The sequence below is a fragment of the Anthonomus grandis genome, chromosome 11 (genome assembly GCF_022605725.1).
Source record: "Anthonomus grandis grandis chromosome 11, icAntGran1.3, whole genome shotgun sequence".
Classification (NCBI taxonomy): domain Eukaryota; kingdom Metazoa; phylum Arthropoda; class Insecta; order Coleoptera; family Curculionidae; genus Anthonomus; species Anthonomus grandis.
The window spans coordinates 14,693,787-14,711,984 of NC_065556.1; the positions used below are offsets into that span (position 1 = coordinate 14,693,787).

Sequence of the window (18,198 nt, forward strand, 5' to 3'; positions counted from 1 at the left end):
ATTGTTACCGCCCCAGTCCAAGATTGCTCTAATATCGTTGTTGATTGAAGCTACTTGTTGCTGCCTAAGATTCTGAGAACTTGCGGCTGTCGTTGGTTTGGCGGACTTAAATGTGGAAATAAGTGTGCTATCGTCCGCAAAGCTGTAGATTGGATTGACAGTGGTTCCTAGTAAATCGTTGATATATATCAAGAAAAGGGTGAGGGATAGAATGCATCCTTGAGAGACTCCAGCGTTAATGTTAAATTTGTCGGAGAGGTATCCATCGACGGCTACTTGGATTGTTCGTTGTTCAAGAAAACTTTTGATCCAATTCAATAATGAGTTTTGTATGCCGATTGAGGAGAGCTTGGTTAGTAGTCCCTCATGCCACACTCTGTCAAATGCCTTGGAAATGTTAAGAGCGACTGAGCGGGACTCGCCGTGCTTCTCCATGGCCTCCGTCCACAAGTGTGTGACGTAAGCCAGAAGATCGCCGGTGGATCTAAGCTTTCGGAAGCCGTATTGATGATTGCTGATGAGTCCAGATGATTCCAGATATCTTAACAGTTGTTGGTTGACTGCTTTCTCCATAATCTTCGATATTACTTGAACTAGTGCAATCGGGCGGTAATTGGAGGGCATCGTCTTCTTACCCTTTTTGGGTACAGTTTGCACTCGAGCAGTTTTCCAGCTTGTTGGAAATTGGCCCTGCTTATACGATGCCGTGAACAGTCTACATAAGGGAGGAGTCAATTCGTCTGCACAACGTTTTAGTATTAGGGCTGGAATTCCATCGGGTCCAGAAGTTTTGTTGGTGTCTACGCTTTTAAGAATTTTATTTATAATTCGTTGGGGAAACGAAATTTCTCCCATCGATGAATTCACCCTTGACAAATATGGCGGTGTTTTGCCTTGCGAGTGCAGAGTAGAATTGGACGCAAAGAATTTACCCAGTAAGTTGGCTTTTTCCCTTGCTGTTACCGCGATAGAACCATCATCTGCTGTTAGGGGTGGCAAGGCCGACTTAGCAAATCCTTAACTAACGGCTTTCGATACCGACCAGAAAGATCTTGTTCCATTTAGGCAGTTTAGCAGTTTGTTTTTGATCCTGTTGTTGTGACTCTCTTTGCATTCATCAATAATTCGCTTGCAGCTATTTCTGGAGGCTAAAAAGTTCCTCCGATTTTCGATGGAAGGATGTTGACGCCATTTGCGATATGCTACGTTTTTAGTGTTTACTGCCTTTTTGCAATTCAGGTTAATCCATTGCTTGTTGTTTGATCCGCATTTAGTAGATATATCCGCATTTCCTGCCAAGATCGTCTCTGTAATTTGGTTTGCACATTCTGAGATGTTACTGGTTCTAAAGCAGACTTCTTTCCAAGGGAATGAGCGATAAAATTCCTGAAGATGGTTCCACTCTGCTGATTTATAGTGCCATGCCTTCCGCGGCATCGGAGGATCCTGCGTTTTAACCTCCAACTGGCAAGAGACTGTAATCAATTTGTGGTCCGATGTTCCTAGGGGGGCATGTACTGATACAGTGTACGAGTCAGGGTCTGAAGCCAAGACCAGATCTAGGAGACTCGCGAACTCGCCGTCTCGATCGGGGATTCTGGGAGGTTCCTCCACAAGCTGCGTAAGCCCGCATATGGTGGCAAATAGCTCAGCTTCTCGTCCTTTATCGTCGTTCTTGTTGCAGAAGCGCAGCCAGTTGATATTGTGAACGTTAAAATCACCCATGACGATGATTTCTGCGCTTGGGTAGTCAATTTGCAGATGATTAATGCAATCAACCAGGTTCAAAAAGAGCCGTCTATATTGGGTGTCGCTTGGTAGTCTGTAGATACAGCAGATAAATTTCGTGGCACCATGGGTTACATTATTGGTTAGTTCTATTTTAATTAACTCTTTCTTGATATTGAATAGTAATTCCTTATAACAACACAATTCAGGCCAATCATCGAATAAAATTATTTTAAAAAGAATCTCAACTTGATGTTGAGCTGTTGTGATGTTTTCAAAAAACCTACAAATTGATGGGCACGATTGCACAAACGGAGAAAACATTGAAACTATATTTTTTTTGTCAGAAAGCTAATGCAGGGAACTTATATCTAGCGCATCACTTTTAAAAGCTAGATCACTAATCCTTACAATATTATCAAGGAAGGAAATCGAGGGAAGACACTGGATATTTGTTGTACAGTCATATTTTCTTAGAATATGTAATTTTATGTGTCTTTGCAATATAGTTGCATATTTTGTATATGTCAATATTTTTGCAAACATACGCTACTAGGGAAAACAGTTATTTGAATATTTGCTAGCATTTGAAAACATTTGATATTGGTTGAATATATGACAGATGTCTGCACATTAAAGAAAAATCAATCGCGTGCTTTTGTTGGAACATTTTCCGAAGCAGATTAGATTTATATAGATGCTTTGTATGTAGGTATATAGTTATATATTCAGTAAAAAAAGATGAAAGTGGGTTATTTAAGAATTTCTTCCGTAAGTAATCCCAATCCCTACCGTAATTTTTATCTCAATATTTCAGAAGGAAACATTAAAGGAATCATACAAGGAAGAAATAATCAGAAAACTGAATATTTCTATTTCAGTTTTCTACCAGACGAATTATATGTTCGCACCGGTTTATGAAAGGTAAAACAGGTTAGAAATTATGCGAGTTGACTTAAAATTAAATTTTATATAAATCCGTAACCCAATTTCATAAAAAACTTAAAATGAAAAAATACAATCTATAATTGGATTTGTAAATTTTCAACCCAAAAACTTAAATTCTTCTTCTTTAACCCGATAACTGGTTTTACGCAATCGGGCATATAAAGACAAACGTATATATTGAATATAAAGTGATATGTAAAGTAAAGATGAGCACTAGGCTGTATTAACACTCCTACACTAAGAGGTGGGTTTTTATAAATGTATATTTTTGCAATACAATTACATTTACTTCAAATATTGAAGTTAAACAATAAATATTTTCTATTTACTCTTAAGGAGCCAAATTGCTTTTAAAATAGAGTTCCATTATTATAATTGTCAAAGATGTATACCTCCTAATCATGTTGACGGGTGGAAACATCATATATATGCGAACTTTCGCATTATTTTGTAGGAATTACTTTTAGAATAATGCCAAAATGACAACCGGTTGCTGCTTTTTGTATTTCTTAGTTTTTCGAGATTACATATGAGAAGACAAAAGGCAAATTCCTGATATTTAGTATGTTATTAGACTCAATTGAACTCCTACTGAACACACACTATAATTGATGTCTTATTTGGAGATTTCTAAGCTAATAAGCAAGGATATTCTCAAACATTTAAAAATATTTGGCAATATTTGCGAAGGTCTATTCTTAGTTGATTCTTTAAAAGAAATGTAACTTAAAGGTTTGTACAGATCTTGTAAGCTAATGGTTTTATTGAATAAAGATTCATTTGCTCTTAAGCCATTTATGTGTCGCTAATATTAAAAGAATTTTTGGACTTTTTTTATACAGAGTGTTTCTTAACCTATACGCATAAACTTGGAAAATTATTGCTAATAATAAATAATGACTAATAGTGAAAAAAATTTAAGTAAAATATTTTCAGTTTCTGAGATAACTCTTTTTTTTTCACAAAAATGTAATAACTTTATCAGGTGGAATTTTGTTTTCAAATTAAGAAGCAAACAAGTCCGGATGATGTTTATTATGTTTAGTAGTACCTACTTTGCTATCAGTTGGTACAGTTGTGGTCGTATTTCGTTTTTTATTAAAATTTTGCCGCATAATTTTTCAAATGAGGAACTAATGGACATGTTACTGGCATACGGCGAATCAAGACAAAACAGTGCGGCTGCAGCTAATCTTTATGCACAAAGATTTCCTCATAGGTATCATCCATCGCGTGAAGCTTTTTTGCGTGTGGTTCACCGGGGTAGAGAAACTGGAAATTTGCGGCCGAGGCCAGGGCAACATGGTGGAGCCATTAGACCTAGGCGCATTTTAAATCTGGAGAATTTGATTTTAGATATCATCGAAGAGCATCCTGACATAAGCACTTGAACAATTGCAACGCAATTTAGATTATCACCAGTCACAGTTTGGCGAATTTTAAGGCATGAATTACTGTATCCATTTCACGTCCAAAGGGTACAAGCTTTACTTCCAAGGGATCATGCGCCTCGAGTAAACTTTTGCGAGTGGTTGTTACATCAGCAGCAGTTAAACCCAAACTTTACCAGGAACATTTTAAGTACGGATGAAGCAATTTTTACACGCAATGGTATTCACAATTTTCGCAACACGCATTTTTGGGCAGTTGAAAATCCGCATGCCATTCGGCGAACAAACTTTCAACAACGATTTTCAGTAAATGTGTGGGCTGGAATTGTAAACGGAATACTTATTGGCCCTTTCATTTTGGATAATCGTCTAACTGGTGCTCTTTATTTACAATTCTTGCGACAAAATTTGCCGGATTACTCCTTGAAGAAGTCCCTCTTCACATTAGGCAGAATTTGTGGTTTCTTCACGATGGTGCTCCACCACATTTTGCGCGACCAGTGCGACGGCATTTGGATCGAATGTGCCCCGAACGATGGATAGGCCGAGGTGGTCCAATTGGATGTCCTCCTCGATCACCCGACCTTAATCCGCTTGACTTTTATTTTTGGGTCCACCTAAAATCTCTGGTGTATGTAACCGAAGTTGACAATGAACAAGAATTAAGAAATCGGATATTTGCTGCCGCCGAGGAAATTCGACTACAACCTGGATTAGCTACTGTCTGCAACTCTTGGATTAGGCGTGCTCAATTATGTATTCATGGAAAGTCATGGAAATAACATCGAACAGTTACTACAATAGTTAAATAAACATTTATTTTGGAGAATTTACGTTTTTTTTTAATTTTAATTAATAAGTCATTTATCTCCGTAAGTAAAACTATTTTACTAATTTTTTTTTTCACTATTAGTCATTATTTGCCGTCAGCAATAATTTCCCAAGTTTATGCGTATAGGCTAAGAAACACCCTGTATAGATCGTTTGCCAACAACCATTTGCTCTAATTTGTAAGTTCCAGTTAAGTCTAGACCAAAGTTTTGGTTTTGAATGTTTTTAAATTTGTAGTTAATATAAATATCCGAGTAAAATATTGTCAAAATGCTGACTAAATAATATCGTAATAAATGGTTGTGGATAAATTTTGAATTAACTCAAGAATTGGGAGATCTTTGTAAAGACTCCTTTTTAATGGAACAAATTAATTTAGCTTGTCAAATATATGTCGAAATCTTATCAAAATTATGATTTTGGAAATTAATCATCTCTTACTAGGGAGATACTGGTATTAATCTATATTCTCCACTTAAAAAAGGAAACTTTAAAATGGAAAAAAAAATTCTCATAATTCAGGAAATTAATATCATTATTAATATGAATGAATCTAAAAATTATATACCAGTTATACATGTATACAATTTAAAATCAGGTTTCTTAACGAGGTCTTTTAACAACTTTTCAAAAATATTCAAAGCGTATCCTAGTGACAAGTTATTTTTAGGTTTAATACGCTAATGAGTTTTTAAAATATTAACTGGTTTTACCATTGAATTTATTATGACCATATGCTATTAACATTTTTATTACTTTGGCTAGTAAAATTTCAAGAGAGTATAACAATAATCGCTTACCAGTAATCGCTAGTCTTCACTGCCATTGTAACCTACCTGAAATTAAATGAACAAATTAATATTTTGATTTTGAAAAAAATTATAATTATAAGGAAAAGACTCTAAAATGTCTTATATCTGCATATTCACATTTTGTTAGCCTTGGGGGACGTTGTGAAATCACAATAGAGTATACCCACTTGAAATAAACAATATATCTTTCTTGACAGAAATCGATTCCAAATGGAGCTGAATATAACTTAATATGTTATCAATTTTGTAATGAAAATATTAAGTCTGTTGATACAGATTTAAAGCTTGTTGAAAAGGTTTTCCACTTTTTCCTCTAGGTATTTTAATCAGAAACTCATACCACATCTACTTGGATATAAAAACCATGTAGAGACCTAATAATCAGACCAGGAAAGTCAGCCATAAAGAGGTTCATTGATACTATAGTATTGTGTGGTAACTTTATAGTTCTTAATCTAACACCTTCCTATTTAGCTGTTAGTAATTCTCATGTAAATGTTCCTGGGATATTCTTGGTTTTTGATTTTACGGTTATTTCTATATTTTGTGGTAAACAGCTATTGACACAATATTTTTCTTTTAGAGTTACACTTCTACTTTTAGAGATTTACTATATTTAAAATTCTTCAAACAGATATGCTGCGAGACGTATTTTTTCCATTTTTCATTCAAAGTAGCAAATTCTTTAAAGCTGAATTTTTCTGTTACTCTCAGGATGTTGAAAATGACATTTTTTCCAATATAGTGAAAGTAATTTTTTAATATCTATTGGTTAGTTAAAGTTATTTTAACCACTTAAAGTGGTCAAGGTACGTACATCACCTGACTGAAAAAAACTGGTTAGATCATTAATAATGACATATATAGTTCTATAGATTTAGCCAGCAGTATTCTATAAGGTCAAGATTATGTAATATTTCAAGTTCCAAAAGCATTGTGAACATTTACAAAATATGCAGATTCTACTTCAAAATATTCTACTTTTTTTTTTAAAACGAAGAAAAAACTTTGATATTGTCATCTTTAAATTTTAGATTTTTCATCACTTCAAGCTCATTTGAATAAAAAAATGCAAAATTGCATTATCCGATACATCTATTTCTTTAGCTCTGATTTTCTTTTTTTTTGATGAAGTTGAAAACCTTTCCATTGATTCTCTCATACCTATGCAGATAACCCAAATGAAGAAAATATGGTTCTTGCACGCTGTGGAAACTAATCTTTAGTGGTGACTTTCGTTTTCTTAGGCAATTTTTTTTCTTTGTAACCGTCATATATTGAAGAAATTGTATGACGTATTACTCTCATCCTTATTAAAAGGAATGTTAGCATTACCAATACAGAAGCTGGGATTTCCGATTTTTACAGAGACCCATTCTCTCTTTGTCTCATCCATGGCTGTTTCTGCTATTTGTGAAGTCCTGATCGGTTTGTATAGGATGTAACCAGTCTAAAAGTTCAGCAGCATTAATGACTGGTATTATATTACTGTTAACCAAAGATTTCCTAATGCCGTTTACCATGTTTCAATTTTTTTTTGGAGGACTTTGAGTGTTAAGACTACTACAAAAGTTAAACGGCTCTCCTTAGATTTTAAAGTATAGTTTGCATTTGGCCAACAGTTTTTTATATGCTATGTAGTTCTCTAAATTATAATTTTTACGGTCTAAGTTATAAATATATTTACGTTCATTTAAAAGCTTCATTTTTTCATCCCACCAGAACATAAAATATTTGTTATTTTTTATCTTGGGGAAAAGTTTATATTAGCAACTTCGGTTATAGAGGGAGAGCGACCTAGAATGATTTGGCATACTCTTAATTTCGGGTCACAAGATCAAGCCAAGTTTCGATTAAGGTTACTATTGAATAAGACGCATTCGTTTCGTTCAGGCTGTTGAAAATGGCATTCTTACAATGGAGTTAAAAGGCCTCAAAAAAACTGGGTCAGTAGAAACTTCAATAACTTTACTTCAATAACTATGCTTCCATGAATGTTATCAACAACATTCTATATGAAGTCTAAATAATAATGAATATGACTTGTTAAAATTCTAGAAATATTTGTCCAAATCATTGTGAAAACTGTTAAAAAGTCAAAGAAAAGAGTACAGTTCTCATAAATATATGTGTATTGGATGTTTATTTTACTAGTAAGGCAAAACTAAAAATAAGTATATATAATTCCCATAAGAATTTAGATTATACTACAGAAATTTCTTTTATTTTTATTCACCAGAATGAACTTTCACCAAAATGTCTTTGCTTAGAAAATATCTAGTTAATACGTTTCCTCTTACTCGTCTTCTCTCGAAAATAAGGAAAATTCTATAAGTATATACACCTTTATTAATTTTTTATTTCGGTTTTTATTTCATAAACATCCTGAGAATATAAATTGTAATTGTACCCTAATAGATGTGAATTTTATCAAGGAATACAAGTAGTTCATATTGGATTACAAAACAAATCGGAATGAGGGAGAAAGATAATTTAAGTTTCATAAAGGCGCATCAGAATCTAAGGCCATGTATTTTCTATCTTTCTATGCTTGTAACATTTCAAGCCAAGAAAAACGGTTAAGGTTATTTTAGTATTAAGGTTAAGGTTAAGGTTTTTTTTTCATAAGGTTCTTGAAAATGGCAAGTATAAGTTGTACTGGGACCGAACTGTTCTCACCGACCAAAGAACTGTCAACAATAGACCACATTTTATCCTGGTGGATAAGCGACTAAGGAGAACCACGCTGATTGACGTTGCTATACCTAATAACAATAATCTCCAAGGAAAATACAACGAAAAGATCATCAAATATCGAGATCTTGAAGGGCAAATCAAACGGCAATGGGAGATGGAGCATGTTCAAACAATTCCGATAATAATCTCGTCAACTGGACTTATACCAAAAACACTTGTAGAGAACCTTAAACAACTGGGACTAAGTGAGCACCACTACAAAAACATGCAAAAAGCGGTGCTACTGGGGACAGCACGGGTCGTCAGAAAGTTCATGAGTACAGAAGACCGAACAACATCCAGGGCCCGACAACCTGGAAAGAGTCCCCTCAGAGCTTAGTCCTTTTGATATCTTAGATATCTGGGATAAGTGAATTTTCCGTAAAACGGGAGTGTGATTGCCGCAAGGCAAAAATATAATAATAATAATAATAATAATAATAATAATACAAAGCCTTTATTTCCTATAGGCAACTTGCCCAATAACAGGAAACAGTTACAAAACAATGCAAAATATAGTTTAAAGAAAAAAACAAACCTAAAAAAATTAAAGAAAAGTTAAGTTACAATCTCAAGAATTATCCAAGAAACTATAACAAATAACTATTTATATAATATAAAAACTCAATTATAAAAGTTTAACAAGATAATCATATATTCAACAAAATTAACAAAATTAAATTAACTGCAATATACCTACTAACTATAACTTAAATACATAGGTCTTAATCCCAAGAGATCCACCAAGATATCGACAATCACATAAACCGGAAAGAAATGTATATCACACATGTGACAGATCCGATTAAATATAGCGCCTATTGTATATAGTGGCGATTTCAACAGGATGTTAGTATGAGGCCTTGGTAGAAAGAAAGTTAGGGGATGTCTAGCATTAAACCTAGGCACCATGAAACGTACACCAGAAAGAAGTACAGTGCCGTTTTTGCGATAATACCGCAGAACCAATTACACAAATTGTAATAAGAAAATAACTTTCCCAAAAATCTAACAGTATGAAAAAATTCTTTAATGTTTGATGTTCCGCCACCTACAATCATTAAAATAATTTACTGTAGGTAGGTATATCTGCAGCTGTGATCTCTTTATTCCTGCTAAAGTCCTCTTAGCGGCTTTTATTGAACCACCATTAATTCTCTCTTACCTATGCAAGAAAATTTTCAAAAATCAATAATTATTACAATTATTACTAAAAGTTACATAAGAAATAAAGTTGGCATTGTTCATTCATTCATACAACAACTGATACACCTTTAGCAGATTAATTGATTTATCCGTATAAAACAAATATTTTAATTAGCAATAATGATAATTACAATCGCCTACTAATGCACTGGCAAAGAACTGCAACAAAAAAAAAACTGGACTTTGTAACACGAAGTGTGAATAAAATGCAGCAAAATGAGTCGCCGTCGAGCTGCAACCAAAAGTCCTTGCTTTTTCTTATAATATAATTTTAATAGTGATCAGAATTTGCGTTCACTCTTTGAATCTATTAAAATAAATACAATAAAACCATTATTATATTTAGATATTGTCTGGGTAATTTGTTGCAGTTTTGCACATGCAAGCCTTCAAGTCATTACTTATTTATTTACGCTCGAATTAAGTACGACTGTGATTCAGAAGAATGACAGGGTAATTTTGAACCAAACAAAAACAGTTTTCCTTTATTAGCCAATAATTTATTTTCTAATTAGATGCAGTCATATTACAAATTTGCTCTAATAATATTTATTTCCGACTTTAGAATGTTCCTGGAATGTTCTAAAATATGTTTGTGGATATTTGGAGAACGAGACTGGGAAAAATTACAAACAGTTTTTATTGTGAATGTTTTTAGAATATGCGATTAATGAAATTACTAAAGTTATTTAAACTTTATCATTATGTGACTTTTATTATTCAGCAGAAATCATAATATCTATCGATTTCTGAAAATTTACCTTCCTAGATGAGAGAGAATCAATAAGAGCCTTTAAGAAATTTGGCTATAAATCGGAGATCAAGAAAAAAAAGTTTATTTATTAGAACACAATAAGAACTTATATTCTAAGGTGCATGAAATAAGAACCGAAAGTAAAATGAATGTAGTTTTTAGTAAATTTTTTTGAATACTATGATTTCTTGACAACATATTCATACAAAGAATTTCGAGAAACCAATTTTGTGGTTCTGATCTCATATTTTGTGAATTATAATTTTAATCAATGATATCAGAGAAAGAAATTTTGGAATATGTAAGTTTAGGCTGTCTAGAATATTGTTAAGAATATCCCTGAAAGAGTTATATATTGGGTCTCAGTTTTATTCGTTCTTAGTAAGAATAAAATTCTTTTCTGTTAGAACTGGATATTCAAAAGTTTCAAAGTCATAAGTCGTCTGTATGAGGCTACAGAATATGGTATACCGTTTTTCACGCAGCCAGAAAAAAGTGAGAAAAGCTCATACAATTTTTCCAAATACCATTAAGAGAAATAAATTATTTATTAAGAAATATATAACTCATATAATAATCAAGTAGTAAAATTTAGACAAACCACTAATCGTATTACTATAATTATTTTTATAATTCGCCCATGGAACATTTGGCTTCGTTACCACGTGCTCGTGAAGCAAAAAATAAAACGTGAACGATGTCATTTCTGTTCTTCTTCTTCCTCTTCTTCTTATTCTTCTCGTGGTCAGACTAAAAAAGATAGCGAAAAAGAGGCCGGGGAACCGATGTATTAAGGACGAAAATAAAATGGCAACTTTTTTCCGAGATGTTATATTCATAATCTTTTCGATTAGATATTATAACCTATTAGGTACATACGAGTACATTTTGAAACTCTATGCGAAGAGGTATCTTCAGACATATATATAACTAGGGTAATAATATAATAAGTAGGGGAAACTATTTTACCTAGATCATAGTGTACCTTAAACCACTTCGCGTAACTGGATAGTGCTGCTGCCTAGCAGGCCGATGACGAACCCAATCCACAATCCTGATCTAAAGCATTGCTTAGTTGAGTTATAGTGATGTAAATAGACTCTTTGGTGAGAAAAAGTAATTTTTGTATGGTAAAAGAAAAGCTTTTGGGAAACTGTTGAACAAAAATACTGTTAAGGCGGAAGCTAGGACTATTTCACATTAAGCACCTGGATAGCTGTCTTTTTGGTAAGTAAAAGGTTTGCCGTTGTAAATTTGGATAGAGAATTTATGGGCAGCCGTTTTAAATAAGATGGGATATTCGAGTTCCTTGGGTCCAACCATTATCATGTATCTTGGGCCAGCGGATCTTGGTATAAAACGTTGGGTATTGATAAAACTTGGTATAAAATATATGGTTAACTCGACTGGTGCACAGTGCGGCCATCATGCATTTCTCGCACGAGTTGCTTGATATACTATTACTTTGTTCTAGGTACTGATGCTGCGTTTGAAACATGCCTTATGAAAATCTTTTAAAATGTAATTTTTATATTTTCCAGGAATTTGTAATCTATAACCCCATAGCAAACAACTATGTTCGTTGCGTATTTTATTTTTTAAGAATTTATCTTCAAATAGAGAAAATCACTAACGTTCCTAACTAATAATAGATAGTCATATGATTGCAACCTTTGATGTGACACTCATATCATAAAATAGTTTCAAGCATTGCACAAAGATTCACTTTGATTTGGATGCTGTAAGTTCGGATGATCCGGAAAAAAAGATTTACAGAGAAGCGGCAAAAGTATTTAATATAAGCAGGTCAACACTTACTAGGCAACTACCGAATTTTAAAATTACAGAAAATACTGAATACCATTATCTAGCTGATTATGCTGTGAAGAAACTATTTACAGATGAAGAGGAATTATTAAGCCTCGCTACTTACATTTAAACTAAACCCAAAATGCAGTATAATTTAAGAAAGAAGGGTGTTAGACCGTTAGCTTTTAAATTTGTAAGAGCTAATAATAAAAACATGCCAAATACTTGGAGAGATGCTAAAATCGCCGGCGATTAATGGATGAGAGGATTCCTAAGACGACATGAAAAACAACATTCAATTTGTAAATCAGAGGCTACTAGTTTAAGCCGAATGGCAGGTTTTAATAAGACTAACGTTAGACTTTTAGAACAATATTAAAGAGGCGCATAGGAAATATGGTACAATTTCCTCAGATACAATGGGAACCTGGACTAAACAGAGCTAAACATAATTCAAGAACAATCTAGAATAGTTGCATCGAAAAATGTAAAGCAAATAGACAGTGCTACTTTAGCTAAAAGAGAGATCCTCGAAACTATTATTACTAGTGCAGTGAATGGAATTGGTAATTTCTTGCCTGCTATGTTAATCTTTCCACGAGTTCATTTTAATGAAAGGATGTTTTTTAGAGGACCAGTGGGATGTATTGGCACCAAATCCATCAGGTTGGTAAAAACGGAAATTAATCTTTGAAATTTTGGGATCATTCCATGCATTCTGTAAAAAGCTCTAAGGATAATCGCGTCCTCTTAAAGCTAGACAACCGTGAATTTCACCTTGGTGCAGCAATTTTTGACACGGCATCTGATGCAGGTATTGTAATTGTTACAGTTTCCCCACATACCTCACATAGGCTGCAGCCTTTAGATTTCTCGGTCTACAGCCTTTAAGGAACTATCATAACTAAACCGTTGAAGCCTGGCTTCTCAACAACAAAGGAAAAGCTTTTGATATATACAACGTTGCCGGAGCCTTGGGAACAGCATATTCGCGAAATATCTTGTCAGACATTAAATCAGGAAAATTCCCGTTCAATGAAGCCATCTTTTTTGACCATGATTTCCTTTGTTCCTACTTGACCGATAGGCTTGCAAACTAAAGGGTACCACTAACAAAGTTGGATATAGCCCTCCCGCTACTCCTGCCCTGCCTTCAACTGTAGCTTCGTCACGTTATTCTTACCTGCGCCATCTACGTCTTTAGCCTTACATTCAGTTACTGATGCATGTTCAGATCCTGGGCTCTCAACTTTAAGTTGCTGTTTCCCAGTTCCGCTTTCATCTACTTTCCTGAGATGCCAAGATTAAATACAAATAAGACAAAAGAATTCCTTACCCCAGAAAACGTTCCACGTTACCCTAAGGCCGAAAATCGCGAGAAGAAAAAAAATTGTGAAAAGTACAAGGTACAAAAGTTTCCCCTGTATTATACGAGCCCTGTCTCAGTGAAGTTGGCCCAACGCCCCAAAACATGATTTTTTTAGAATTTATTTAAGGGATAACTAAAATTTTATTTCAAATATAATATTTTTGGTTTCTTGAAATGTTTATGGAAAGATAACAAAACCGACGCAGCTATTTTTAAAGCGTTTTAATTTCGATATTTTTTTCTTTGCAAAATGATTTTTCTATCGCAAAATACATGATGGAAATAACTTAGTTGAATGGTCTGTTTATGCGCTTCGATAAAATAAAAGTAGGCTGTATAAAACAAATTGCGTTGCTAAGAAGCCGTTTTGACGTTTAAATCAACTTTCAATGCATTAGTGTTGTTGTTAACAATTAAAAATGGCTCATGGTAAGGCTGTCTCTGACGAAATAAGAAAAGTGATCATTCACTTGCATTTAAAAGGTCAAAATGCTTCCCAAATCGCTGACAGTATAAAATCGAGGTATACAGTTCGAAATATTATTAAATTGTACAAAACAACGGGATCTGTTGGTCAAAAACCCACAATTGCAAGTCGACCGCATTATTCCAACACCAACTTAAGAGCCTTAAAACGGATTATCAAGGGAAATCGGCGTGCTAATTACAACGAATTGAAATTTTTGTGGAATCAGGCAACAACAAAAAAGTTTTCAAGAGCAACCTGTCACAGAGCCGCCCAAAAACTGGGATTTAAAACTTACAAGGTAGGCTTAAATTATTTTTTTTTATTGTTCGTTTTCAAATTTCAGTATTTTTAGGCAAAAGAGAAACCCCTACTGACAAAAATTCAGAAGAAAAACAGGCTAGCGTGGGATAAAGAACACAAATTATGGTCTTCAAACCAATGGAACTCGATTATTTGGAGTGATAAAGCCAGATTTGAAGTATCCGTTGGTGATAATAGAAGTCGTTTCATAAGAACTAAAAAAGAAGTGTTTCAGAATGACTGTCTTAAAAAAAAAGTAAGTTTCCGGCTCTTATGATCTGGGGATCGATGTCAGCAAGTGGAGTGGGAAACTTACACTTTGTGGAAGGTATTATGAATGCTGATAAGTACGTTAATGTGTTTGAAAATAACCTAATACCCCAAATTGAACAAATGCGTTTAAACAATATCGAATGTATCTTCCAACAAGATGGTGCCGCTTGCCATACGGCTAAAAAAGTAAAAGATTGGATGTTAGAAAACATAATTCCAGTTTTAAAGTGGACGTCGAGTAGTCCAGATCTATCGCCGATTGAAACCTTGTGACATATCATGAAGAAGAAGCTCAGATCGAATCCCGCAAGAACCGTTCCAGAATTTCGAACCCCTCGCCAAGAAATTTGGAACAGTTTTACACCAGATGACTGTCAAACATTAGTTGACACTATGTTAAGACGTATCAAAGCAGTAATCAGTCGAAAAGGCGATGTAACGCAGTGGTAATTTGCTGCTATTTGGTTTTGTTGATTTTTATTAATCGACAGATTTTTTGAATTTTTGTAAGATATTTTTCCTCAGTTATATTATTATTATTAAACATGTAGTATTTTAAACTAATATTAAATAAAAAGATCATATGTTATCAGAAATACCTTTTAGTTTTTAATACGTTTTCGCTAATATGTCAAATTTCATAAAAAATCCTAGTTTTGATAGTTGGGCCAACTTCACTGAGACAGGGCTCGTATATATACATTGAGCATGAAAACTGTTGATTGGTTTTTAGCCTTTTCTACTAGCCAAACTCTTTTTTACGACCAAGGTAAAAATATTTGATAATATTAAAAATCCTGGGATAATTTTCAAGGATGACTTGATATTTAAAATGCACGTCTCTGTCTGGCTGATAGAAGTATTTTTTACTATAAAATAAGAAGGAAATTATACGAGTCTTTAGCCCTTCTATATTACTTGTTTAGATAAAGTATCAATTGCAGAAGCTTTAGAGACAAGTCTTGAAAAAACATGAAATGTATACTCTTGGGATGGTTGAGTCTGAAAAATTCTCGAATTCGCTTAAATGCATGTTCATTGCTGGTTTTAAAATATATATTGTTTTGATTGCCATTGCTTATTTTACAACTCAAAACATATGTTGTGGATCTCACGGTTTTCATATTATCTATCTGTTTTCATATTTGCTATCTATATAACTTCATATAATTTTTTGTTCTTGTAATTTTAGGTCAAGTTGAATAGCCCGAGACTAGACTTTACCTATGTACATTTTGATATAATAGACATTATTTATTTATTACCTATTTTTAATATTAATATTATTTTTCTAAAATAGAAATTATTTTTCCTTAAGAACATTCTATGAGTGTCATAGAATGTGATATACGCTAACAATAAAAAAATAATCGCCTTTAAACTATTAACTTTGTTATTGTATTTTTTTTTCTAAATAAAAAGACCTTTATTATTATTATTATTATGACTACAACTGACTTGTGCAGCATGTTGAGAAAAGGCGTGGCAGTAGAAATTTATGTTTTTTTTAATGAAAGACTTTATATATATTATTTGATTTTTAGATTCTTCGTGAAATTCTAAGAAATTTAATGTAATGTCACTAGTCTTTTTTCCTTAAAATGTTAAAAAAGTTTCACCTACCTAACTTACCTAAAAATGTATGTCATGAAATAGATCTTAAAAAAATTAAGATAGGAATGTAAAAATCATTTTATCCTATAACGAATAGTTATGGATCTATAGCCTCTTAAAGTTGACAAAAGATTCAATTTTCAACTGTCTCTAATTTAAAAACTACTTGATTGAAGTATAACATGCAGTACATCAAAGTGTTTAAATTTTTTGACGCAGAATCAGAAAATCAAATATTATATAATATGGTTTGTTTAAAAAAATATAAACTTCTTCTGCCACGCCTTTTGTGAACATCCTATATATGCTAAAATAATTTTAAAATGTAACTTTTCCCCCATGCCTAAAAAAAAAATTTTTTTGCTTCAAAAATTGAGCCACAATAGAGGAAGGGAGTACCATATGGACACAATGTATAATAATAAGTCTGAAAAGTATATACGCATCTTTGAATTTAGTTAAAAAATTAATTACAACGTTTTGTAATCGAAATAGCCGACCGAAGCTTATAACTGTGATAAATGGGTCATTAATTTGAGGTTAGTTTATTAAGCAATATTAAGTAGGTACAATAAAAGTATGACTGCACGGCAATATTTGTATAAAGTGTACAATAATTTATGTTTCTTGCAATGGTGATTAATATCTTGGGGATTTATTTAATTTTGAGTTCATAGGTTTTCCAATAACAAATTGTAATAAATTACAAATTTTAATAATAAACAAAAATGAACTCGGAAAAAAACCATTAAATCAGTAAAACAAGTGTGCTACAATATTTATTTAGCATATTAACATTCTATATTTTGTGTACGTGTAAAATTTTATGATTATATTCCCATAACAAAAAATAATTAAAAGTTTAAGCAAAACTTTCAAAGAGGTTAGCATAGCGAAAATAATACAGAGAATTAATATTTATTTAATCTATAAACCTGTCCATTCTGTTTTTGTAGGGAATCCATTAATTAAAAATCGCTTATTTTTACGTTCTTTTTTTTCACGCTTCTACTTGCTATGAAAATACTGCATAATATTGTAAAACTTAATAATAGGAATTTCCTCCGGTGCAACTTTAGTAAATCTTCACATCACTCTATTTGTTAAAAGTTAATTTTAACAATTTATTTTATTTTATGATTTTATGGAATCGAAGTTTATGGTTGTCAAACGAATAATACCTTTTTTCTCAAGTAAATAATTTTTGCCTGAACTTTCTCCCAAATCCCAACATGTGTTTTTACCTACTTTTTAAGAAATGCCTTTGTTACCAGTTTAGCTTAAGTGCACTTAAAAATCCATTTTTCTCCTCAAGTTCACTTAAGTGTTGGCCCCATGACACACGTGCATCCCACATTTTTACCCAACATTTCACCCCGAGTCCCACGAGAAAAAATCAGTATTCACTCCGTCGCCGCAAAAAGAAGTACCTACTCTCGCGCCCCCGAAACACAAGGTTTCTTTCACCAGTGAAGGAATTCACAAAGCTTAAAGTACCGAGAAAATAAGTTAGTCAAGAGCAAGTTGGCGCAAGCAATTCCTCTCTCTCTCACTCTCTTCCGTTTAAGTATTTGTCTAAAGTTCATATATGTATACCTAATTGTTACGATAAAGTAGTTTAAGTTATGTAAAAAAGTCTATAGTGAATAAGTGTGCGTAAAGGTGGAAAACTGAACTGAAAGTGAGTGCAACGTTGTGAGTGCAACAGTGGTTGTCAATAGCTGCACAAACCAAGGTGACGTTAGTGCTAATGCCGTTCCTGGTTCCTGCTAAGTTCCTGCTATTGGTCTTGTGATTCTGGAAGGCTGGTAACGTCAACTAATATTGTAAACCCTGGTAAATAACTAACTTCAACATTGTAAATCGTTCATTAGTCTATACCTGTTAATTATTACTAACCAAAAGGTACAATAAACCCTTATGTAATCGTAAATCACAACTGTGTAATTTATTGAACT

At 33.1% G+C, this 18,198-nt stretch overlaps 1 protein-coding gene across 3 annotated transcripts in view; it reads right to left on the minus strand.

The window, feature by feature from the left end:
- Window positions 1-18,198, minus strand: part of LOC126742558 (ABC transporter G family member 20) — a 126,039-nt gene that overhangs the window by 23,854 nt on the left and 83,987 nt on the right. Inside the window, exon 1 of one of the 3 annotated variants that reach the window (XM_050449275.1) lies at window positions 5,699-5,734. The exons of the other annotated variants lie outside the window; for them this stretch is intronic. Within the exon in view, the coding sequence (XP_050305232.1) occupies window positions 5,699-5,724 (26 nt within the window). The 5' untranslated portion in view covers window positions 5,725-5,734. Of the gene's footprint in view, window positions 1-5,698; window positions 5,735-18,198 lie in introns of those variants that run through there. 3 annotated transcript variants of the gene reach the window in all.